General features: G+C 36.5%; 3 protein-coding genes across 8 annotated transcripts in view; 2 read left to right on the top strand and 1 right to left on the bottom strand.

Annotated features, from left to right (window-relative positions):
* The window catches only part of RARRES1 (retinoic acid receptor responder 1), a 41,617-nt gene extending 37,614 nt beyond the window's left edge, over nucleotides 1–4,003 (top strand). The window contains exons 5-6 of the mRNA XM_012537445.3: nucleotides 3,030–3,092; nucleotides 3,172–4,003. Of these exons, the coding sequence (XP_012392899.1) occupies nucleotides 3,030–3,092; nucleotides 3,172–3,321 (213 nt within the window). The 3' untranslated portion in view covers nucleotides 3,322–4,003. The remainder of the gene's footprint in view (nucleotides 1–3,029; nucleotides 3,093–3,171) is intronic.
* The window catches only part of GFM1 (G elongation factor mitochondrial 1), a 62,101-nt gene that overhangs the window by 7,373 nt on the left and 28,165 nt on the right, over nucleotides 1–26,563 (bottom strand). For 2 of the 6 annotated variants that reach the window (XM_049709734.1, XM_049709733.1), the window contains exons 14-20: nucleotides 16,098–16,260; nucleotides 14,307–14,451; nucleotides 9,520–9,680; nucleotides 8,687–8,740; nucleotides 3,208–8,529; nucleotides 2,403–2,526; nucleotides 807–836 (exon numbers count right to left, since the gene is read on the bottom strand). In XM_049709734.1, coding sequence (XP_049565691.1) covers nucleotides 8,398–8,529; nucleotides 8,687–8,740; nucleotides 9,520–9,680; nucleotides 14,307–14,451; nucleotides 16,098–16,260 — 655 coding nt within the window. In that variant the 3' untranslated portion in view covers nucleotides 807–836; nucleotides 2,403–2,526; nucleotides 3,208–8,397. The remainder of the gene's footprint in view (nucleotides 1–806; nucleotides 837–2,402; nucleotides 2,527–3,207; nucleotides 8,530–8,686; nucleotides 8,741–9,519; nucleotides 9,681–14,306; nucleotides 14,452–16,097; nucleotides 16,261–26,563) is intronic. The other 4 variants (XM_049709732.1, XM_004281837.4, XM_049709731.1 and 1 more) reach the window with 3 other exon arrangements.
* Nucleotides 20,490–26,538, top strand: LXN (latexin). The gene is made up of 6 exons (XM_004281838.2): nucleotides 20,490–20,799; nucleotides 22,122–22,184; nucleotides 23,298–23,475; nucleotides 23,793–23,929; nucleotides 25,875–25,937; nucleotides 26,207–26,538. The coding sequence occupies exons 1-6, from the start codon at nucleotides 20,671–20,673 to the stop codon at nucleotides 26,303–26,305; spliced, it is 669 nt and encodes a 222-aa protein (XP_004281886.1). The 5' UTR covers nucleotides 20,490–20,670; the 3' UTR covers nucleotides 26,306–26,538.

Genomic DNA, 26,563 nt, shown 5'->3' with positions numbered 1-26,563 from the left:
TCCAGCAATCCCACTCCTGGGCATACATCCAGAGAAAACTATAGCTTGAAAAGATACATGCACCCCAACGTTCACAGCAGCACTATTCACAATAGCCAAGACTTGGACGCAACCTAAGTGTCCATCGACAGATGAATGGATAAAGAAGATGTGGTATAGGCACACAACAGAATACTACTCAGTCATAAAAAAGAATGAAATTCTGCCATTTGCAGCTTCATGGATGGACCTAGAGATTCTCATACTAAGTGAAATAAGTCAGAAAGAGAAAGACAAATACCATACGCTGTTACTTATATGTGGAATCTAAAATATGAAACAAATGAACTTATTTACGAAACAGAAGTAGACTCACAGACGTAGAAAACACACGGTACTAAAGGGGAAAGGGGGTGGGGGAGGGATAAATTAGGACTTTGGGATTAACAGATACAAACTACTATATATAAAATAGATATGGACTTCCCTGGTGGTGCAGTGGTGAAGAATCTGCCTGCCAGTGTAGGGGACATGGGTTGGAGCCCTGGTCTGGGAAGATGCCACATGCCGTGGAGCAACTAAGCTCGTGTGCCACAACTACAGAGCCTGCGCTCTACAGCCTGCGTGCCACAACTACTGAAGCCCGCGCGCCTAAAACCCGTGCTTTGCGACAAGAGAAGCCACCACAATGAGAAGCCCGCACACTGCAACGGAGAGTAGCCCCCGCTCACCACAAGTGGAGAAAGCCTGAGCGCAGCAACGAAGACCCAACGCAGTCAAAAATAAATAAATTTATTTAAAAAATAAAATAACCAACAAGGACGTACTGTATATCACAGGGAACTAGATTCAATATTCTGTAATAAACCATAATGGAAAAAATATTAAAAAGAATATGTATAACTGAATCACTTAGCTGTATACCAGAAAGTAATAACATTGTAAATCAACTAAACTTCAATTAAAAAATATCAACTTTTGATAGCATATATTAATAACCTAAGCCTACTTATTCTCTACTAAAACCACACTGGTTCTGCTAGGGATCATTCCTTTTTTTTTTAGTGGGGAGGGGAGCAGCAGGGGTAGGGTAGGTCACGAGTAAGTATAAGGAAACCAAATACTTCATTCTGTCTCTAGGAAGATTAAAGTGCTAGGTTATCAGAAAAATGTGACAGTAAATCATCAATTTGGACTATAAGGATTTGACATATGTGATGATTTGAACAAAACCAAGGAGATTATTTCTGAGTATTAAAAATGATGGCTTCCTGGCAGAGCCTTGCTTGGTGTGGGCAGTGCCCCCTGGGTACTTTGCCAGGCTGGGCTGCGCCGTGTCTGGGCTGCAGCTCTTTAATAAGGCCTGGTTTGGTTTGGTCTAAGGGCGCTTCCCCCTGAAGGAGGAAGAATCTATGAACAGAAACATGAGGTGTGTCTCAGGAGCCTTACTGAGGAAGGTCTTAATTAAATGAAGAGGGTGCCCAAGCATTATAATAATCCAAATTTTTGTTTGGATTATTAAAAAATGGGTAACACTTGGTATTGAGCAGAAGTTTGTCAGATGGACTTGGAACGCCATGATTTGTTTCAAGCCTTTCTTCCTTTTTGCCTAAAATCTGGGGATTGCCATGATTTCCTTAAACGCTATTTTCAGAAACAGAAAGAGGCACTGTCCTGAAAAAACACTTTATAAGACCAATTTTTTAACTGTAGAAATACATGGTAAACAGACCTTGAGAAAAAGTGCAGGCAGCACAAAAGTCTGAGACAAAAATTACACAGCACAGCAGCCAGCTGTGTCAATACAGTCCAAGGTCAACATCGTCACCAAATAAGAGTCAGACAAGGCTAAATGGACCCCCAAACCCAGCAATGCCCAACTGATAACTGGAGCCTCCAGAAACCGTTCCTTTAGATAAAAGATGCTAAATTTTCTCTCATGAATTCTGACTTTGCAGCCTGTGTTTTGGATATTTGCTTTCACCATTCATGGGTACACTGCAAGGCAGAAGGGAAACCTACCCAATGACGCAAAGCACCACAGAAAAGCAGTCACTTTCTGACTGATCCAGGCCCTCTCTTGTATCATATCCCTCCAGTACCCCCTCCACCTGATGGAAATTTCATGGCTTGTAAAAGTCATCAATGTAAGCAAAGGGAAGATAAAACTTAATATCAAGTCCTTTTTGTTTTTGCATATTCTTAGTCTCAATGAAAGCCTGGTAGATTAAAATCATAATCCAAATTAATTTTTTTACTCCTTCTCTTCCATTTTTACTAGTAAAGGGATAAGCACTTTTGTGCCCCAACCTTTTCCCCTCAAAACAGTTACTGTCAAAAAGAAAGCAGGAAATCAGTTTAGTCACTCTTAAAATTTATAGAAATCAAGAGAATAAAAGAGCTGAGGGAGACTGCCTGCTTACCTATAAAATGTGCTGGTTTTAGAAGCAGTGTGGTACAGCATGAATGATGTGGGTGGTGGAGTCAGTAGATCTGGGTTTGAATCCCCACTTGTCACCTACTAGTTGTAACCTCAAGTTGCCTTCCCTGTAAAAGAAGGCTCATAATACATATTCTTGCAAGACAGAATTCCGTAAGAACATGTATAAAGTGCCTAGCAGAGACCCTGGCCCATGGTGTCCTTCTAGAAATCCTGATTGCCCTGCCCCTTGTCTTACTGCCTGGCATATCAGGGCTATAAATCAGCTTGAGGTGCATATACAGTATCTAGATTCCTTAGGTTGTCAAAAGATTCTCCCTGTTCTCATAGACCTTAATCTCCATCAAAACCCATAAACATTAGAGAGAAAAAGTGACAGAAGGACCTTACTAGATTATCATGACAGTGGCAAAACAGTAAGAACCAACAACTTCCACATCTTAATGCAGGATACCACCAAAGGAGATGAGGCTAGAATCAAAGAGGCGGCGGGTGATTCAAGGTACCCATCCACCCATTCAAGGCAGGTGATATAAGACGAGCCTTCCAAATTCTAAGCTAATATAAACCCACACTATCTATTGCACTAACTCTTTCTTTCTTCTCCTAGAAAACAAATGAAGATGCAATTGATTTTGATTATACTGTGCTACTCCATGAATTCTCAACACAGGTAAAACAAAACGGTATATAGAACTGTTTAAACCACAAGTTTTTGCAGATCATAATATTTTAGAACTCTTATTTCCCAGGAAATGATTCCCTGTCATATTCACGTGGTCTGGTACCCCGGCAAACCACTGAAGGTGAAGTACCACTGTCAAGAGCTACAGACACCAGAAGAAGCCTCTGGAACTGAAGAGGCATCAGCTGTGGCACCGACAGAGCTTAGTAATTTCTGAAAAGCAAAAAAGATCTGTTTATACCAAATTCTGAACAAAATGATTATACTAAATAGCCTAAATCATTATTCTAGTAGAATAGCCAAGGTACAAGGCATTCTAATAATTTGGGAAAGCCTGTGATTACAAGTAAATACTCAAAAATTAAAAGATACTGGGATTTTTGTTTTTCGATTGGTTTGGTTTAGTTTTCAACTGTGGGAGCACATGCAAACTGAACTCTGCTCAGTGCTAAACAGTTACTCTGCAGGTTCCTCAGGGTTTCAGCCCTAAAATGTAAAACCAAGTCAGTTAGTGTATGCTGCAGCTGGACCAGTAAGTATTTTAAAAACATAACAATAAAATTGATGGTCACATCTATAAATCTGCATTTCTCAATATTCTGAACATATTGTAGCTAACTATTCTGTGTTGTTAAATTGCTTCTACCTAGTATGTAAAAAAGATAATATATTTCAATGAAAGCAAATTGTAGGGAAAATATTACCTGTTTAAAAGGAACTTTACTATTTTTTATGATTTTGAGCAATATTCCTTTTAAATTTGATATCTACTTTTAAATGTTTGTTTCTAAGTAAAATGTGTTACATGTGTTTGTAGAGATTTGTCTATATAGGCAAAATTTGTGCTAAGCTAGAATTAAAGGATATTTATATATTAATAAAAACTTTACAAATAAAAAGAGTGTCTCAGAGATAAAGCTGAGTGTCTGCAAACATGTATTAAATGGAACAGTGATGTAACTGAAAGTACATAAAGTATTTACAATTTTCATTTGTAAGGACAACTTGGACCCAGTGTTGGCCTAAGTAATTTATAAAAACAAACACAATATGTACCATTATCAGATTCGTGGAGTACCTCCCCAAGGCAGGAAGAATTGATCCAGGAAATGTGGCCAGCATTTGCCTCTCAAAATTAGTATTTAATGGAATGCTTATATTCATGTCTCAAAACCCCTAGCCGGGTTCCTTGATCAGTAGCTGGTTAGGAAGCATCAGCCTTTTTAAAACATACCAAAATGTTACCTTTATGTCTGTAGTAGAAAACTGAAAAAGTTTATACTAAATAGAAAAAATTTTAAGACATGAACTCTTACAAAATAAAAGTAAGATGAATTATACTGTTACTTTTTAGCAGAGGCAGATCATGTATTATTCTGTTTAAAACCCCAACCCCTCTGCATTCATCTTCCCAACATCCTCTGGATTTAAGGACTGTAAGTTTTCCAAAGCACTGGAAACAATCATTTAAAGAAAACATCAGATCTCTCACATATATGATAATGCAGAGAAAATACTTTCCCTAAGATATCAAACAATCTAGTGATAAACAATGCCAGAACCAAGTAATAAACTCTTCTAACTGAAGTTCCCTAAATATCTTGGAAAAAAAAGTGCCAAGAGCATTATAAGAGCATATTCAATGTCCTGTGATTTTTAATCTTTCAGTGTCACATTAAGAGCTAGAAAGGGGTTTCAGCTTTCTTGTCTCAACTTTCTAAAAGTCCTCTCATCCTTGTAAAGGCATTTTAAATTAGTGAGATTAGGCTCACAAATGTGATCATAATTCAATCAGGTAAGGAAGCTAAGGTGGTAACCCTTTAACAGATTTCGGTATAATCGATTATGAAGGTGAATTCTACACATATGACATACAAAAAAATTACCTAATTTATAAATTTACAAAACCTATAAGTTAAACCAACTAAAAATTTCTCAATTTCACCACCAGAACATCTTTTCTAGCACAAACTCTAGAACTGCTGACTTGATTTTACTAATACTGATTTTGCTAGCTAACAGAGGAGAAAAATTACTTCATCTGCCTTGTCATAAAATGAAAACCTCTAAATTCCCTAAGCCCTCTTTTATTCATTAAGAGTCTAAAGAATTCTGAATCACTCTGACCCAATGACAGTAACAGAGAGCATCACATTTATTTTCCTAATCTCTTCAGAATTTTCAAAAATTTTAAGACATACAAAATAACACCAGGATTTTGCCTGCATTCCATTTGACTCTACTTATAGTTTTGTTTTCCCTACCTGAGTTATGAATAGTTAGAAGTTAAGCAAGTTCTTCTGAAAGTCAATTGGAAGTTTCTATATTGGCCCTTGAATGAATGACAGTGCTTCATGACATATGAGTTTATCACACTGATTTCTCTCAGCTTAGAAAATTCTATGACCTGTTCTGTGACCTTTCCTAACTTTCAAAGTGCTACAATCACTAGCATGCTGCCTGGCACTTATTTGAAAGGATAAATGAATCCATGCTCACAATAAATTGCCTGTGAAAACATGAACTATTTCAACGATGCATTACAGTTTTATTTGAAGACGCTTTAAGCAGCAATTAAAGCTCTAATTCAAAAATTGACAGTTCTAGCAATGCAAGCAGATGTTTTCTACAAAGGGATATATTCCTACATGTCACAATTTACTACTTACCTGGTGGCTGCCTCACTTCACTGGCATCAATTTTAAGTCTCATCCAGATTTCAAAAGTATTAAAATCTGAAAAATCCTAAAATTTCAGTATTAAATTTTAGTGACTTCACAACGTAAATCTAAGAGTGAGCAAGGAGGCAAGGAATAACAGAAAATTGACTGTACATCTTTAAAGATAAACTTACCAAGCTAAGAACCAATAGCCCAATCACTAACGTCACACAAAAGACTACTACTAATGTGACACATCTGAACAAATCCTGCATTTCATGTTTTGGAGGTACACGTTATACTGCAATGGTCTTTAACCTTGCCTGTATACTAGAATAAGCTGGAAAACTTCTGATCTTGATGCAAAGAATCAGAGTATCTAGGGGTTGGCCTGGGTATTTCTCTTTAAAGCTCCCCAAGTAATTTTTAAAGTGCTGCCAGGGTTGCGAATCAGGGCGATACTGCAGCAGGCCTAGTGCTGCTACCATTCTCCAACACAAATAATACTGTCTTTAAATTAGCCAACAATCATCCTTTACAACAGTAGTATAAAAGAAACCCTCATTTATGAATATTCTCATTAATTTTTTCCTTATACAGACTTTGGCTGGTATGTGGTCTTTACCAACTCTAACCAAACTAATGAGTTAACAAAAGATGTGGGTTCTGGTCCTGGATGGCTTCCTATGTGATCCTATTCTAGTTACTCCCACCAGCTGGGCCTGTGTCGTTGCCTGTGAAACGCTGGTGTTGTGTTAGATATCTCGACTCTTTTCTGGCACCGTATCTTCATAACCAAAATGTTTTAACAAGTAAAAAGCACTTCCAAATTTATCCATCTTAGTTCTAATATTTTTGACTGTTAGCAACAGCAAGAGGAACTGTGCTAAATTCTATGAAGGTATTTCCTCATCAGGAACAATATTCAAAGTCAGTGTGAATAGCATGAGATGCTGATGAAATGCCAAAGCAACACAATTTTTCAGGCTTGATGCTACTGTAGCAACAGACATATTCATGGGAAAATGCACTTGGTTTGGTAAGTATCATAACTGCATTATCAATTTGAAAAGTTAATGAGCTGTGTGGTCTTTAAGTTATTTACCTTACTCTGTGCTTTTGCCTCCTCTATTACAAAATGGTCATAATAATAGTACCTAGTTTCATAGGGTTCTGAAAACTAAAATGGATAATGCATTTAAAGCATTTAACAAATGCCTTGAAAACATTTGCTCAATACTTTTTAAAGGTCTTTTTTCTAGGAACCTGAAGTTATAGAGCCAAATCTACAAATCAAGAAAAACAAAGGAATTTAAGATAGTTATTTCATGTCTATTATCCACTAAGGGAAAGGACTAGGATATGTCTTTCACATCAGATGGTTTTTGGATGAAGCAATTCTGCACAATATGGTAGAACTCCCTGGCAATGTCCAACATTCTCTAGCTTAACATTTGTTCTTTCACAATCTCAATGAATACAATATATGATACATTCCAGCAGACTCTAATTCAACTAGCATTTAATAGGTGGATGAAATAGACTAGCCACCAACCCTGTAGGTTATTATTTCCAGGCTGCAGAAACAGTAAAATGAACATAGACAAGAATAGCATATGCAAGGGCCTTTTTTTTTTTTTTACCTCACAGGTCTGCAAAAAAGTAACATTTATACTCCTAAAAACAAGCAGTTCAGAATCTGCAGAAGCCACAAATTGAAGCAATCAGCTCTATATAAAACAGCTAGAAATTGAGCTAGCATTAGAAAATCTGAAAAGTGTTCTCCATTTCTTTTTAAGAAAACACTTTATCCCCGTGCCTCATTTACTTCATAATGAAGTTTGCACCTTTTCATCTCCCTCACCTATTTCACCCCTCCTGCCCCTCCCTCCCCTCTGACCACCATCTACTGGTTGTTCTCTGTATCTGTGAGGCTGTTTCCATTTTGTTACGTTTGTTCACTTGTTTTGCTTTTTAGACTCCACATTTAAGTAAAATCATACACTGTTTGTCTTTCTCTGACTTATTTCACTTAGCATGATACCCTCTAGGGCTAGCTATCCAGGTTGTCACAAAGGAATCCACTCTGAAACAAAAAAGGTGATGCTCCAAGAAGTGTTATGATATATGCAATTCACTTTCAAGTATACAGCAAAACAACTTGAAGAATGGAAGTATGCAACATAGATGGACAACAAACAGAAAAAGCAAATATGACCAAACAAATTAATATCCGATAAACACTTGACAAAATTGTTCATTGTTGAGTCTAGATGGAAGGTATATGGCTGTTCTTTTGTACTATTTTTTCAGCTTTTCTGTATGTTGAAAATTCTTATGAAAAAATGTGGACGTTTATACATGTTCTAAGCTTATTCAGTATAACAGAAATAAGTATCTTCCTCCCTCAAATAAATATTAAATATATTTCAGTAATCATATTTTATTTGAGGTATAAAACCAATCAACCATTGAGATATACACAGAATTAACTATGATATAACAGAAGCTCCTGAATATAATAGGAAGGGCTTCTAAAATTACTTCTTTTCAGGCTGAATTTATTCCATGAATCCATTAACATATCTAAACCTTGCAGATACAGTTAAAGTTAGTCAACGAAGTGAGGAAAGTTAGTTCTTGGCGTTTCCTTTTTTTACAGGAAGTTGACCTGTAGCTTCCAAATACTTATTGATAAGGTCTTCTTGTGTAGCTGGTAAACATGGCTGATATCTGCAGTACTCCATTGTATATTCTCCCTTCCCCTGGGGGTTTAACACAAAAACAGAAACAAAAAGCAGATTTTTTTTTTTTTTAAACAACTATCAAGTCAAGTCATGAAAAGACAAGATTTCACAAAATGATGATTTTGCAGGATGGTCTCCTGAAGAACACTGAAGTAAAATTTAAACACTTGCTTACCTCTGTGCATGACCTAAGTTCAGTAGAATAACCAAACATTTCATTTAGAGGGACCTGAAAACACACACAGTAGATATTTCAGCATTGCTTATTGAAAAATATTTGAGAAAAATACAGAGAAGACTTAGTCATTTAACTCCTTCCTTTAGAGTCAGGTTTCTACTAACTACTCCTGGTTTAAAAGAATTAAAAGCCAAATAGAAACCTGTTTTTGTTTTACCACAGTAGAAACCCTATTTGAAAATAATTTCATTTGGCAGACACAACTAGAAACCCCATCTTTCAGTTTCACGGAGCAGACGGACACCACTAACAGCCGTCCCTCTCATCCCCACTCCACGCAGCTGCAGCTCAAGCACTCAGAAGTGTTTCTTCTGTGGAAATGTGAATACAACTTTCCCTTGGACTCCTCAATGATAGGCCATATGCCAAGGGTAGTGTCTTCTAAGAGGCCTTAGGTAACGTGATAAACCCTTTCTCCCATGAGATTTAAGCAAGGGACAGGCAAGGGAATTAAATATTATCCCAATAAATTAGAACATAATAAAACGGCTATGCAAACAAAGCTATAATGAGAAAGGTAATTATGCATCTAAGAAAATGACATACTCACAAAAGGCCTACCTGAAATGAATCTTATTTTTAGATTTTGCACTTAAAGAGATACTCTAACAGCAAAGTACAGAAATTGCCACATACATATAAGCCACAAATTCAACACTCAGCCGTGGAAATGTGCCAATCTGCTCTACAATTTCCCAAAACAAAAGCTAATTCTTGATTTCCTCTTGTGGATAGTAAAAGCAAGGTTGTCAGTGACTAACAGTACTTACATCTGCATATAGTGTAAAATAGTCCTCAATTCCATCTTGTCCCGTGATTATTCCATGGCGCCGGTTAATCCCTGCAATCACTGGTCCCTGAAATTCATTTGGAGCTACAACTTCCACAGACATAATAGGTTCAAGAATACATAATGTGGCATTTGCCAGGGCTAGGGTTTGAAAAAAAAAATAAATTGGTTTATTAATCTTTAAACAAACTGGAACTCTTTCCTATCCACATATACAAAAGGGAAATAGAAAGTGCTCTCCCAAAGGTACACACATAAATGATAAGGTTAAAATATGTGATCTGGACTCATTTTTCTAGTAGCAGCAGCAGTCACTCTTCTAAATGGAACTTACAGTAAGACATACTTAATTCTAATATTAGTATGTCCATTACCATATTTTTATCCTAAAAATCATTAGGTTGCAGAAATAATATAAAAGGGTCTTAAAACAACATTCGATCAAGTCCCTTCCCATTTAAATTATGCAGTTGAGGGTTACTAATTCTTTCTGAAATCCTTCGGGAATAAAGACACTATCTGTTAAGCCTCTGACCAAGGTAAATCAATTCTTTCTTGCTGGTCCCTGGCAGACAGTTACTTATACTTGGAGACAATAATCAAGTCATGCCTGAGATATGTCTAGGCTAAACAATTTCAATACCCGATTGAGAATTAGAAAACCAAGTTTCTAGTTTCTGCTCTGCCTCTAATAAGTTATATGCCTTTTGGAAAAACACAATCTGTCCAGGTCATGTTTCTTCACCTACAAAATAAAGACATCGGCCTAGATGCTAAAGGCCATTTAAGCACTAAACCCCAATGTGTTTTTTATGTGTGTTTTTTTTTAATTAAAAAAACTTATTTTTTTAATCCCACTTAGTACATAACAAGAACACTTCTTACTGTGACAAATGCTGACTGAGATTGAAAATGTAACAGTGTGGAGAGAATATAAAAAAACTTCAAACACTCATATTTAATTTGGACATTATGATAGTGTGGAATAATACTTCAGCCTCAGACTGGAGGAATTATCTTTAAATAAAGACTTTAAGCATAACATGAAAAGGTGACAAAGAAAATGTTTTGTTTTAAAATAATCATAATTTTCCAAGCATCAATTTGTTTATAATAATCTAGTCAGCAATTATTCTTGTATATCCATTAAAGCACTTGTTCTAAAGACACTATTAGTTTAAGTGCAATAATTATAAGAACAGCCATTTAATATACTTGCATTTCTTTGAAATGTTTTCTAATTCAAATCATATCTTAGCTCAGACCTAACTGACTCATTACTCTTAATTAGTGAATTTTGTTCTGAAAAGAGGAATAAATGAACTCTGCAGACTCCTAAGTTTCATTAGCTAAGCCTGCAGAATTCTATGTAGACAGCTAAAGCAGTAGACTAAAAATTCTAGACTGCAGAAGCAGCTCTATTTCTTGTTAACTTCTTGGGTTACCACAACAGCAGAGCTTCCTTGGCTCTAAATAAATGTAATTAATGCAGAAGAAGGTACCCGGAAAGAGAGAATGTGAACAGACATATTAAAATTTAGTTACACATTATCTAGTGTTTTCAATAGGTCAGTGATATAAAAGAGCTAGAGTGTGAGACAGTCACATTCTAAAGAGAAAGAAGGGGCCAAGTATATAGTGTATAGTATATAATTGTTGAGGACGACCTGTCCAGTTCTCGGTTTCATATTCCCTCACCCTGCTCCTTTCAACTCCCTCTTTCTTCCTAAATCCACCTTCTGATTCACCTCGCCCTTATTCATGCTTTTCTCTGTCCCATTCCATATGACAAGATACCAGAGCTAAATTCATCCTGCCATTTTTTAATAGTCACATGGCAGCCAAGCCCTACAAGCAATTTTTCCGGAAGTAGAATAAAAAGCAAGTGAAAATACCCACACCATCACAGGACCTTTTAAGCCAAAGTGGTGCGTAGAGATGGTAATGTTTCTATTTCAGCCCCCTAGGGATAAAGTTGATAACACCAGGCTGGGTGCTAACAAGGTTGTGTGAGAAGGTGGTCAAGGGCTAGGCTCTGGTCTGGGTTTAACTCTCGGCTCCACCACTAACTAACATGTAACCTTGGGCCATTTGATTGACTACTCTTGAGTCTCAATTTTCTCAACTATAAGGCCACTGTTGAAGATAAGATATGATAATTCATGTACTCAACATAATACACAGCACAAAAGTGATCAATAAGTGTTATTATGACCACTCTGAGACCAAAAGCTGGCAAATGGGTAGCACTGCACAGTGCTAGGTCAAAGGTAATGTGAAGGGAAGAGGGATTAGACTTCACTATGCCCAAATATGTGTGTGCAAGTGTTTTCAAGTACATTCTCATCTAATACTTTGGCATTACTATCTCCAAACAGCCTGGACTTGCCCATTTCCACAGAGTTAAGTATGAAGTAGAGCCAGCATTCAAACTCGAAGCCCAGGAGATCAGAAAAGGCACACTGCTGAGTAAAATGAGCTAACATGACTCTGGGTAGGCCTTTATTTCTCTTGTAGAGTACCTACAAGTTCAATGTTTCTGCAGAGACCAAGCACAGCGGTCTAAAAATTGGCCATAGACAATGATGGCAACGGTTAACATCCATGGGGTGAAACAGTCCCTGAAAGAACATTCAATTTCACGTTTCAGTTTTAGTTACTGATTAATCTCAGGGGCAAAGTTTACATTGTGACTGAAAATAGTTCCAGTTTTCTTTTTTTTTTTTTAATGAAAACTATGTGAGAATTTGAACGATTTTTCTTCCAATTTTGATAATAGAGAATAGCTCAAAAGTATAAGCTAATCTGATACTAAGCTCATTTATCAACATTTTCCACCCTAAAACTCTCACATGATAATCAGTGGAGGTGTATGCATGCATGAAAAGCTGATTTTCTTAAGAGCCCAGCAAAAATTTCTTTTTACCCTTTTATCTTTCAGTCATGGAGAAATAAGAATCAGATGATGATACAGCAAAGTAATTCATTTTTCACACTTGCAACCTGTTTATTTGCACATATTTATCTGGCAAAAACCAATACTCCTCAATTCAATTATTATCTGGTGCTTTTCCTTTGCACCCCACCAAGCAATCATCACACATAACAGTATTTGTACACTTAAGTATTTACAAACTGAGTGTACATATTTACCTGTTTAGTTAATATGCATAGACATACAGTCTTTTTTCATGGCTATATATGTGTATGTTATGGGCATATAATCTATATTTATTTATATTTCATATAGGTACAATTAAAAAGGTCGAGGCTCTTTGTTAATTGATTTTACCAATTACCTTGCTTTATGTAACCTCTATCCAGGAAAGCTACCAATTTCCAGTCAAGAACCAGCATAGAACAGTTGGTGATTTCTAATTTGTTTTAACTATACTTTAAAAAAGTATCACAATGTATACATTTATCAAATCATTACTTTAAATATTTTACAGTTTTGTCAACTGCTCAATAAAGCTGAAAAAAAGAATATGAAGTGATTACAACCAATTTGCCAGTTTAAGATTTATTAAAGTGGTGAACCCCTAGAAGGCAAGAGGCAGGTGTTATCAGTACAATCTGAATCATGCCTAATAAAGTCTTATTTTCTTTGTGACTTTATTTCCCTTTTTCCTATTAATACAACTGACAGACTGTGACAAGGTTTCTAGATCATAAATTTCAAATGCATTTTTAATAGCTAGCTGGCATAAAGAAAATGGAGGATTCTCTCACCCTTTCACAACTGAGAAACAAAACCACAAATTACTAATGGCTCCCATTAGTTTAATTAAAATAAGGAATTAGCAACCTGGTCAAGGAATAAGCAACCTTCTCCAGCCACTGCCCCACACCTGGTCACAGATGCAAACAGACCAAAACCAACAAAGTCCAAAATTCATACAATAACATCCTGATTTTCCGAATGTCTGGAAATGATGTGTTAGGATTAATTTTCTGCTGTCTATTTTGACCGTCTTTGACAAAAATATCTCTGACATGTTTTGTGAATCATAATGTAATTCTCTGCAAAACCCCACTTATGGACATAACTAATGAATTACCAGATAACGGATATGGAAGAGATGACAAAGAGAATGAATTTTCTGGCTCCCAGTTACAACGTAAAAGCCCCCAATGTCAAACTGTTGTGCCGTCATTTGCTTTTCTCTCTTAAAAGCAAGAATCAGATATATCTGCAATTGCTTAGGGTTCTGTTTCATCAGGGTTTTAATAGACATATTATTCTATGTGGGAAAGGTTCACAATTTTAGCAGTTTAACAAGAAGTCTGCACTGAGAATAAGGTTTACTGAATTCTTTCAAATGCCTAAAAGCCTACAATGTCATATATGAAAAAGTTGCTTACAAATTTATAGATTTTTCTGACATCTGAATAAATCACTAAAAATAGGATGACTATAGTTAATGTTTCTTTAAAATAATTCTGAGCATTTCTGTCTTCTCTATTAAAAGTAGAACTTACAGATTATCTATGAATTTAAACTTACAAAAAATACCAGGTAATTTAGGAGAACAAAGTAGGATTTTAATTTTGTAAGAAAGAAAACACAGTAATCTATCCTCACTTTGATTCTATGAATACTTGCCCAGAGTCTATCCATGTCCCCTGGTGTGCTGCTTACTGCTCTGGTGGGGTGGGGGGGATGGGAAGAAGACCTAACCAACACAGTGCTGCCTTCTGCGGCTCTGATGGTCCACCAGGGAAATAGATGCACTGATGTGGTGGCAACTGCTAGACACAGCGTACCTTGTTTAAGAGCACCTTCCCCTGCGCGGATGAAAGAGATTTCATTGGAATCCACCATGTGATACGCTCCATCTTGCAGGACAAACCGGAGCCCAGAGAGCTTGTGACCAGACAGAGGGCCCTTCTCGCAGGCATCCAAAAACCCCTGTTAATGAATGAACACAACTTCTGGAGTGAGTGGGTTTCACTCACAGAAGCATTATGAAAAACCCCCAAATGTTTTAGTATTCAGAAGTGTAACATTTTTATGTATGCTATATTTCATTCTTTAAAAAAAAATTTTTTTTTAAGTTGAACAGCCTATTTAAGTATTATTATTGTGGAATCTAGATGAGCAATCCCTTGCAAAAGTCTATTACTTAAAGGTGAGAGCTGGTTTGAAAGTGATGAGAGTGCTAGCAATCACTTTCTCAACCTTTTCTTCAAGAATTACTAAACTCTCATGATGCATTACAGAGACAGCATGATCTTAATTTTACAAGGAGGAAACAGAGGAAAGGCAAATCTAAGAAATTCTCTAAAATAAAACTTCAATCAAAACTGACATCTAATCAACAGCTGTGTCTTAAGCTCCTACTATATACCTATCACTGCTCTGCCTCATTGGCAGATCACTACCTAACAGCTTTAGTGTTATACAATGTCAGTAAGAACTAAAATTAAAAGCTGATTTCAAAAAAAAAAAAAAAAAAAAAAAAAGCTGATTTCATTTTTCCAAAGCAATTCTTTTTTTAAAAAGCAGCTTTATTGAGGTATAACTGATATACAATAAACTATACATATTTAAAGAGTACAATTTGATAAGTGTGCATTTTTTTTTTCCATTCAGTCACTTAAATACTCGTAGAGCTCCTACAATTCAAGATAGTTTTTCATGGCAAGACAATCACACAGCTGCACATGTAGTACAATATATTTCTGACATTCAAAACTGTAAACTCTAAATGCTGAAAAATATCTGAGCTTTCCTTCACTTACATTAATCCTGGAGAATAAAAGATAATTTAAAAGTGTGTGAATGACAAACTATTGTCTTGAAATAAAGTATAATGAATGAAACACACTAATCACAAAAAATGCTACCAAAATTAATGCTGAAGCCAAAATTATGATCTGTTAATAAAGATTTCTAAGTTAAAAGGTTAAAAAAACCTAAAAATCTCAATCTACAAGAATAGACAGTTGCTAAAGGTTTACAACAGTCTTAAAGCCAGTTGACCTAGAAAGCCAACAGATCACTAGTAACCCATTATATGTGCAAATCACTTCACAATTCCCGAAGAAATATCAGAGTCTTATCTGATCCTTGAGTTTGTGAGGGGTTCGGAATTAAGTACTATATGCTCAGTTTACAAAAGAAAGTGGCTCTGAACACCATGATTTACCCAAGGGCATGTTAATCACTAGCAGAGATGAGGACAGCACCCAGGTGTTGGGAATCTTAATGAATGTACATTCTACTACATCAGTACACCTAAAATTTTCATAAATCCCTAACGCCTACTGCAAATTTCAAGTGCTGATTATAATCAATGAAGTAGTTTCAATTTATCAAGAGAAATACAATAACTATGATTAAGAAACAGAATGACTTCCCCTCATCGTCATAGCATATATTTATAGCTCTTGAACTTAATGATTCTAATCAGATGGAAAGCTTAATGAGAAAAAGCAGAACTGTAATGAAAATGAACCACAGAAAACAATGTGATAGCAATGTGCTTTGATACCTAATAGACTGTTTTTGAATTTTTTTTAAATGCCATAAAGTTTTTGTTTGTTTGTTTTTACCTTTTCTACAGCAGGCACAAATTGCTTTGGAACATTTGACCCGAATGTTTCATCTGAAAACTCCAACTTAGTGTAGTTCTCTGGGTCCAGAGGCTCCAGTACACCTATCACTTTTCCAAACTGGCCTGCACCACCTGATTGTTTTTTATGTGTAAACTCAAACCTGAAAGTAATTTAGGAAGAAGAAGAAAAAATCAACATAGCATTATATAATCACCAAAATGAAATAACTCCTACTAATTTAAATGAAAAATCACCTCTCATCATTTTTACTTTTTCCTTCAAATACGATGGCCTTGCTATAAAATTATTATAGAATTTATTTAAAAAGTAATCCTGTCCTTTCTGTTCTTACTTGGAGGTGAGGGTGGGGCACACCACCAAAGTAATCCATGGTTTTAATTCTGCTAATTCTGAATTTCACAAGTAGAAAGTAAAAGTCAACAAATTAAAATAAAAAGTCTGTGTAAGGTTCTTATTCTATTAATAGTAATCTACATTCCAAGAGCTTACCCATTTCTTTTGGAATGCCTCCCTTCCCTGGGACACAGTGTTCTCTCCTTAAATCTCTATGAGGACAATTACCTGAAAATAGGAGCTATGCAGTTAGTTCATTGAGATAGTTGCTATTTGATTTTACAACTTGTACACTATGGACTGAGAAAATATGAGAGAAGGGAGTTTCAGGCGGAATAACTAACACCTGAAAATGATTAATGGCAAAATGATCATGATTAACATAAGTCATTCAAATAGACACACAGGGCTTCCCTGGTGGCGCAGTGGTTGAGAGTTCGCCTGCCGATGCAGGGGACACGGGTTCGTGCCCCGGTACGGGAAGATCCCACGTGCCGCGGAGCGGCTGGGCCCGTAAGCCATGGCCGCTGAGCCTGCGCGTCCGGAGCCTGTGCTCCGCAACGGGAGAGGCCACAACAGTGAAAGGCCCGCGTGTCGCAAAAAAAAAACAAACCAAAAAACAAACAAATAGACACACAGGTCAGTGTTTACTTGAAACTACTAATGACAACATAAATAGGATGAAATAATCACCTTACACGCATACTAAATATATGTAAACACAGGTTACAATATCATTGAAAAAACATTTCATGAGTATCTACTGTTTGCAAGGCATTTTTCCTTTAAACTGAAACCTTCCTCAAGACCATAAGATGTAAGAAGCTGGCTGCTTTCAAAGGTGTCTGCAGATAACTGCAGGTAAATGGGCATTAATGAGTGTGTGTTCCTGCGTACAGATCTGTGAATGGTTTGGAAGAAGTAAACAGCAAATTTCAGTAGATGTCAGCTTGGAATAAGCAGTTTCCATAGAGAGCCTAAGCGTGAATGTGCCTGATGAACTGCCTTTAAATAATCTTCCAGCAGCCAAGAGCTTCAGGATAGGCTGGGAAACAATGCTGAACGGTTGATTTTCCCGGGAGAGAAACAAACAGCTATCAGAACCGAGAGCAGGAAAAGGAGAAGAGAAACAACTGCCAAATCACCACAGAATTACTGAAGGGATTCCAAAACTGTGGTCCACTGACGTATTCTCTAGTATGCTCAAGTTCTCTGAGACATTTCAAATTTTGTTTTCAATTTGACAATAATATGACATACAACATACTCTAGATCTGTGCTGTCTATATGGTAACCACTAATCATGGATATTTACATTGAAATTAAATAAAATTTAAAATTCAGTTCCTCAGCTGCACTAGTCACATTACAAGTGGTCAACAGGCAGGTGTGGAGAGTGGCTACTGTCCGGGACAGCAGAGCCAAACATTTCCATCACTGCACAAACTGCTACTGGACAGCAGTGCCCTGAAGGGCCAGATCACAGCTAAGCAATCCCTGCAGTTTCAGGGACCATGGCTGCGTTTATAATCAAGTGGATGCCAAATAACAGGACACTTATGTGCCAGGCTTGTGCTAAGCACTTTTTATGAACTATCTTACTTGTTCTTCACCACAGACCTCAGGAAGTAGGCACTATTTTTTATTATTATTTTACAGGTGAGAAACCTGAGGGTCAGAAAAGCTAAGTAACTTGCCAAACGTGATACAGCTCTTAAGTGGCAGAGCCAGGATTTGTACCAAGACCAACACTCTTAATCAAACATGTTTCTAAAAGGCTAATAAGAATATAAACTGATTTAAGCTGCACACGATGCATTCACTTCAAAAGCTGTTAGAAAACACTGCACAGAGAGATTTTACTGTAGCTTAAATAGAGAAGTGGAAGAACTAAGACATCACTTGATAGGCACTGAATAGATATGCTGAAGGCAAAAGAATCCATGCTCCTGTGGTCAGACCACTGGAATTTTGTAAAAGACAATTTCATTTTGACAAAACATCATCATCTCTCACATTAAAATTACTGTTAATTAGAATTGTGTTGGTTTTATTGTATATCTCTGTTTTGTAGATTTATTTTGACTTCATAGTCTTATCAAAGTTGCAAGCCATAGGCGTTTTTACTTAAGTTTTATGTCCATACAATTATTTAAAATAATAATTTAATTTGCCCGATCCCAGAGACCCATAATAATTTTGCTACTTTCAAGGTAACTCATACATTATTCAAGTTTGCAGATAATGATCTCTTGACTTACCACTAATGAAATTTTAGTAAGTAAGATTTCAAGGACTCAAATATAGGAATAAGATTCTCTCAATGCAGTTTATTTACTTAACATCTAAATAGGCAGTTTAAAAATTTTAATGTAATAATTATATTTTAAAAAGAACCTAAATTGGTATGTGTACTTTTAGTAAATAAATGCCTGATATGTCACAACCTCTGTTACTAGCCTTGATCTACAGAGATGGTAACTGTATCCGTAAAGCTTCAAAAGGGTGATTTCATCTAGGAAGCTCACATATTGTACTCCTCACAACTCTAACTGGTAATAAAACAGATGTTAACTAGCTACTTGTGAAAACTTCAAAATTTCATTATCAGCAAAAAAGCTCTTTCTGGGTAATTAGAATGTATTAGGCCACTCCTTCTTGGACACTATCAAAGGAGTACATAATTCATACAACTAACACACAAATACAATGACAACCTAAGAGGTTGGCTGATAGATGAATGACTCACAACCCCCCCGCCCCCGCCCCAAAACAGAAAAACAAGCTTCAACTTTTTATAAAAAGCCTTGAGGAGAAACTAACCCTTTCATCCTCTAGTTACTTGATGGTTGTTGGCTAATATAATTAGAAAGAATGGGAATGCCTTACTACTTACTATTCTTTAAAAATCTACTTACTCCAAATACTTTATTTATAAATAAATAAAAAAGGGTATTTGAGGAAAACAACACATTACAAATACATTTTTGTTAACTTTTTTTTAAAAAAGCAACACAGTATATGTCTACCCAAGGAACCTTCAAAATTCGTTTTGGGAAAATAGCAGAGTCTTTATTTCTAAGCCAACAAGCTACAGTGTCAGTTTGGCTATACATTTGATGAAAAGAAATCTTAGCTGGTAGATCTACAGCAAATCCAAAGAACAGCCTAGACTATAGTTCCTTTAAAGCTCACAGGAGGTAATTAAGAGATCTGGAGAGTAAAAATGCACTGCCTACTAAAAGTCTGTGCTTGCTTAAGGAGCTTTAAAAACTGCTTTTGTTAGAAGTTACTTCAATGTAGTGCTTTGTATAAATTCAGTTTTTAAGTAAGTTTTAATCCTCAAAGTAAAATTTTCAAAGTGATTCAGAAAGTTGGAAGCATGGTGTGATATCAAAACCTCATCTTTCGAAGATCAGCAAAGGGAGAGGAGTGCAAGTACCTTTTAAAATTCTCCTGATCTAAATTACATAATCCTCCAAATTAACGCTATCGTTTGCAGTCTCTTGTACCCTGATTTGGGCAGAACTGATACACCACCACAGAAAGCTGGGTATGAGCAAGCCTGTTCCTGGCCAGGGAAGGGAAAAGAAGGAATCACAATGACTCACTACCTGGCGCTCCTTTGTACTTTGCCCCGTGCAGGACACTGTGGATGGTGTATAAGGAAGTTGCGCTCGTGCCGGACACTGGGTGGTGTATAAGGAAGTTGCGCTCCAGTCTGCAAGTAAAGTAACCAGCCTCCTTCCACGAAGAGGAAACTTGAAGCCCCAGAGACTCTCCACTAAGGCGAAGGACCGAAAGCCCCTCCCCAAGCTTCTGTAAAGGTTAATAAAAGGAAGGATGTAGTCCCTGACAACCCAGCCCAACGACTCCCTCCTCACCCCCCCTTAAAGGAGGAGGGGGCTCTCTCTAAACAGGGACCAGAGAGTAACAGTAGGCGGTAGCAGGGCGGGGCTCCAAGAGCAGCCTCGGTAGGAGCCAGCTCCCAGGCAGCGGCTTGAAGAATCGGAAGGAGGGAGACAGGGAGGGAAGGAGGGAAGGAGGAAGACAGGGAGGGAAGGAGCTGGCGGCCCCGCCCCAGGCCCCGCCCAGCCCGAAGAAGGAGGGCTGACTTTTCCGCCCGGGGGACTCGGCAGCAGGCAGGACGGGGGTGCCCTTCCCTTCCTGTGAAGCTCGAGCAGCCCCACGCAAGCCCAGCCGCCGCTCACCAAGAATGGCAATCCCTCCGACCCACTACCCGGCCTCCAGGGCGGCCTCGGTGGTAGAGAGCTGCATCAACTACCAGCAGGGCAGCCCCCACAAGGTGTTTCTGGTGCAGACAGTCAAACAAGCCAGCCTGCAGGTGAGTCGGGCAGAGGGTGGTGGCGGCACCTGCTACCGCTCCCCCCACCGTCGAGGGTCTCAGCTCCACCTGCTCCTGACTCCCCACACCCCTTGCCCGTTTTGGGCCTCAAGGCTAGCTGTCTCTCTAGAGGAGTTGGCTTTTCTGGGCTTGGGCTACACTCCAGTCTCTGGGGACAGCCCCAGGGCTGTTTGTTGTTTTTACGGGAAGGCAGAGACACTGATAGTTTTTATGGGCCCTGCTACAAGGAAATCGGTAAATGTTCTCAATTGGGGCGGCTTCTCCCCTTTCCCCAAGTGAAACTTATAGGAACCATTTTCAAAAGGATCTTAAAACTGGCGCTATGTTTAGCATCTACTACTCCAATCTGGGCCAAGAGAAGCTCCCATCTTGCAAAAGATTCTTCACTGCCTGAATTTTAAGATCAATCCTTTATTAGACTCTTAGACCAAAATGAAGGGGTAAACAAAAAGCAACAGAAACTGACAAAGCAGAGTAAAAGTACTGTGGCCTGAAGCTTCACTTCAACCATCCAAACACTACTGCCAGTGACTGCTGTGAATGATGGGCCTCCTCTGGCTAAAGGGTTAAATTTAAACTGCTCAAGACCTCAGCAACCACTAAGCTTGTTTCCGTTTTACTAAAATCTAATAGATTTGAGACTGTCCCTTATTTATCTGACAGAAGTTTAACTGCTAACAGTCTTTAAGAGCTGACAGGGAGTAAATGTTATTTCAAAACCACACAACATAATTAGGTACAAATTCTCAATTACATCTTGATTCAAAAGTGAAATATCTAAACGTCTGTTATAAAATTTGTTAACGCATCATTTTGCAGGTCCACTAACATACAAGTAAAAGCAGTACTTAACACTCTCTAACCACTTCGCAGTATGCTGCCTCAAAATGGAATTCATCTTCATTGAACACTATTTGGAGGGTACATAAGGGTTTATGAAAAGGCTTTTCAATGGTGCATCCTATTTGTCACCTTTAGAATTAAAATTTTCAAAATTTCTTACGTGGAATTTAGGATCACAGATCCAGAGGTTAGAGTACTCTGATGACTGAAAGTGAATTATAACCGATTTTATTTATATATGCTTTTATCTCACCCTCTTGTTCTCATCCAAAATAACCCTGCTAGAGGACCTGCTAAATTAGATGTCACAAACATGGTGACATTCCTTGGTCAAGGTGTAAGGCCTTAATCATTTACCCCCAACAGTCAGCACCATGCCCAACCAAATGAGAATGGGTTCTTCTAACAATGTAAAGAAATTGAGTTATTGTTATAATAACACATTTTCTTAATTTTAGGATATTCCGGGAAGAGGACGAAAGTATTGCCTTAAATTTTCTGTGGAAGAAATTATCCAAAAAGTAAGTGAAATGTTATTTTATTATGAAATAAAATTTGATTCCTAATATTCCGTATCACCTCTGCTGATCAAATCATAGGGTTAATTTGGTTTTTAAAAGAGTTGTTGTAAAATCCCTGCCTCAAAAAAAAAATGATCACCATACAAAGGTCAGTTTTTACTTTTTGTGTATTCTGAGATACACTTAGTATTTCTATCACACTGTTTAGAAAAGAGACTCTATATACTTCAGTTCAAATAAACTTCCTTTAAAAATGTTACATACTCACAGGCCAGTATGAATTTATGCCTAATATGAACAAGTGTAATAATGAACTCTACAATCATCATCACTTTTTAAATGTCTGTTTCATTCTGTTTTTCATTTCTTTTATTTAAAGAAAGCAAGTGCTTTCTGAGATATTTATGAGCAATAGAATGGCCAACTGATACCACTGTGTTCAGTTAAGAATCTTTCAGTAATGGGGCAGGGAAATTTAAAAAATACATACACCTGTCAAATTATTAATGAGACAAACTTAAAAGGAAGGAACTGCCACTTGTACCATAACCATCCTGAAATTTAAAAAAGCTTGCCCTTTTGTTAAGCATAATTAAGAAGAGATACAGGCTAACATAAGGAGATTCGTTAAAGGGCATTTGAGCTGCTTGATAGTCATCTTTACAAAGCAGAACCAACGCTACAATCTTCTCATTTTATATTTGGATATAGATTGCAGAATCTGAGTTTGAAATTTCTGTTATTTCAGGAGGAGAGAATACGAGTAATGGACAGACTTAAAAAAAGTAACCAGAGTCTAGAGTTGGTATATAAAGACAGACTAAACTCTGCCTTACAAATGGACTTCCCATTAATACTGAAATACATAGTTTAAAATGAATTTACAAGATTATGAGACCTTATATGTTATAAAATAAGTTACCTATTTTAGATACCTCTAAGAAAATTATTGGGCCACCACCAGTTAGATACCTCTGGAATAGGTACACTCAAGTCAAGTCTGAAACAACATCATTAGGGGGGCGATGCTTTAAATGTTATAACTCAAAGAACAATAATCAGTAATGGATGTCCATCTACATGTAAAGATCTTTCACAAAATGTTTCAAACAGCAAGTTACAGTGAATTGCACAGCTGAAGTACTGTACCCTCCAATGGGACAAGATACTGCACCAGAAGTCAACTTCACATTTGAAGGAGAAATTGGAAAGAACCCAGATGAGGAAGATAACACATTTTATCATAGACTCAAGTCTATGAAGGAACCACTAGAAGCACAAAATATTCCAGGTATATAACTATATGGCACGGAAAAATATTTTTTTCGACTTTAAGATCAATATCAATTACCTATGCTCAAAATTGTTAGATGTTAACATTATGCTGGCAATATACTGACTTTTGCAAAAATATTTATTACTAATCTAATTCAACAACAAAAAAAGCCTTGAAACTTTATAGATCAATCTATGGCTTAATTAAATTAATTACTTTCTGTACACATTTGAAGAAAACTAAGACATGACTTAAAATTTAGATTTTTTTTAAAGGTTAATACTGTATATATAAAATAATTCCATTTATCATATAAATGTTTCCCTCACCAGACAGTTTTGGAAATGTACCTCAAGAAATGAAGCCAGTTCAACATTTAGCCTGGGTTGCCTGTGGTTATATAATATGGCAAAATTCCACTGAAAATACATGGTATAAAATGGCAAAAATTCAAACTGTCAAGCAAGTGGTAAGTAATTTCTATAAAATACACTATTAACAGATTTAATATTTACTGAAGGTGTTATAATTCATGATTGGATGAATAGTGCCCCTTTAGTCATTTTGTATTTAAGATAGTGAAGTCAGTATTTGAAGGAGAAGTCAGTTATCAAGGCTAGAGAAGGTGAAGCTGCAGTTTCAAGAGAGTGAAGTCTTGAATTATAAATAATTTGGCAATAGTTTTTGTGTGCAGCTTAATACAGATTATTTCCTTTCGCAACCTAAGTTTTGTGTTCAAATTACTATAATCATGTGATACTGAAACCACCTCCGCTTTTCTCCTCTAGTGAAATGGTAGTGTCAGAGCTAGAGATATGGCTGGATTTTTTTCCCCCAGGATCAGCTGGAACAAAAATATTAGCATCTCAGTCTTTGTGAAGCTTGCTGTATATAATTATCTTTTATAACCCATTTAGTCATAATTGACAACCTCATATCTTACTTGTTGCTAGCCTTGTATTTTAAGTCTGATATGACTATTCCAAACTGCCTCTTTCTAGACCTTAAAGAGATTAAATTCTTTGAGTTTAGCTTTATTAAGAGGTTTAAAAGAAAAACAAAATATGTCAACTAGTAGTATTCAATGGAATACAAGAAAAATACTCTGTAAGAGAAAAGCACTTTCCATTGGCTTGTTTCAGTTTGTTGATAACAAACTGCAAGGCAGTTGGAGCACCTTTACTCCACAAGCTTTTGCAGCCACTTAGTAGATAACTTTGGACACTGGAGGACAGGACACCAATTACAGTACTCAGAGTGTAATGCCAAATACCTAGCATCACTATTTATAACACTTTAAGAGAGCCTTTTTCGAATGCATTTTTGTAGATAGCAACCTTGGTTACAACACTCCTATGGGGGCATTGAGGCTCAGATAATTGAGTAGCTGGGTCCACGTTACAGAGGATATACAATCACAATCATGATTTTCAAGCCATGTTTTTATAGCAAAATATGCAGTGTTACTGCTTTATGAAATAAATTTCCTGTAACCCTTCACTAAATTGAAGTTTTAAAGCATTAATGAAAATCCCAACAGAAGAGTTTAACCACTGCTTCAGCGTGTATATATTATATATCTTTACCTATTATGAGCCAACACGTAAGAAACCTTCCTGATTTTTACCTTATCCTTAAAGGACATTCTTTGTTGATATAGTCAAAGAAGGGATTGCTTCAAGATACTATTAAGGAGAGAAGAGTATAGTTTTATTTGATCCTGGGGCCATATTTATAATTACTGTCAACCAAAGGAGCCACAGGAGTTTGTGCTGCCTCTTGGAGTCTAGGGCTTGTTTCAGTACATCAGTTATAAGCCTTAAAGAGCCTTGGGTGAGTACAGCAAATTTCTGACGACCATGGATTGAAACTCTGTAGATGCAATATTTCTGTGCAGCTGATAGTATAAATACTTTATATGTCCAAAGCAATAAGCAGCATAGATCAAAGCTTTAGTTACAAAATCAAACATTACATTTTATTATTTTCACTTTTTTAAAAGAGAATTTCTATTATAAAATTGGTTTCCTTTAGTGTAAACTCTCATTTCAGTAGTTTATATCCCTTAAACGATGCTTTTCTGAATAATGGAAACATTAAGGAATTTAAATGACAAATTATAGACTCTAATGTTCTTAGTAGCTACCACAACTCAGAAACTAAAAATAGAAAGGGTAAATGATTTTTAGAGTAACAAATTTTTTAAAAATCATGATTTTAAAATGTAGTTTGAAAAAAATCTTATTTATAAGAGAATAGTTTTTCTGCCAGGCTAAATAAATTATGACATTCAATTTTTAATTTTACTTAAGTGGAAGTATTACTGTCATCTACTAATGAAAGCTGATTCTTAAAATTATCATTTTTGCCAATGATATCAAGTTTTAAATGCAGGTTTTTATTTTTTATTATAGCAAAGAAATGATGACTTCATTGAGTTAGACTACACCATTCTACTTCATGACACTGCATCTCAGGTAGAGTATCATTTTCCTTTATTTGATGCTACTTTGAAAACTGAGACTCATTTTGTAGCCACAGTATGCCTTATTAATTTTGACTCTAAATCAGAATTCATATAAATTCAAATAGGCACCAGGTTGAAATATATTACACTTGCAGCAATTTAACTTGTTTTGTGCTTTCTTTATGAGGACTGTTTTGTTTCTAACAAAATATAAACCCAACTCTGTTTTCTTAAATGTTTTCTGAATTTTATCATAGCATCGGTTTCCTTTACTTGCAGGAGATTATTCCTTGGCAAATGCAAGTTCTCTGGCATCCACAATATGGTACTAAAGTAAAACATAATAGCCGTCTACCAAAGGAAGCACAATTGGAATAAATGAAGACTGTAACATTCGATGAAGTATAAACATGCTTATTAATGATGTGTATACCAGTCTTCATTGATATCTAGCTTAAAGGGTCAGACAAATCTCATAAGTGTCCCTTTGTATAAACGGCCTGAACTACAGAACTATATAGCTTCCATAATAAAGAGCATCACAATGTAAAAGTGTCTTATCAACAGTAATAGTGCTATGTATATCCCCTAATAAAAAGCTTTAAATTCCAGCTTCATAGTTTATGTTTAATCATT

This window comes from Orcinus orca, chromosome 5 (genome assembly GCF_937001465.1).
Source record: "Orcinus orca chromosome 5, mOrcOrc1.1, whole genome shotgun sequence".
NCBI classification, from domain to species: Eukaryota; Metazoa; Chordata; class Mammalia; order Artiodactyla; family Delphinidae; genus Orcinus; species Orcinus orca.
Note: the sequence above shows the minus strand (reverse complement) of the source record. Positions and strands in the feature narration are given on the sequence as shown.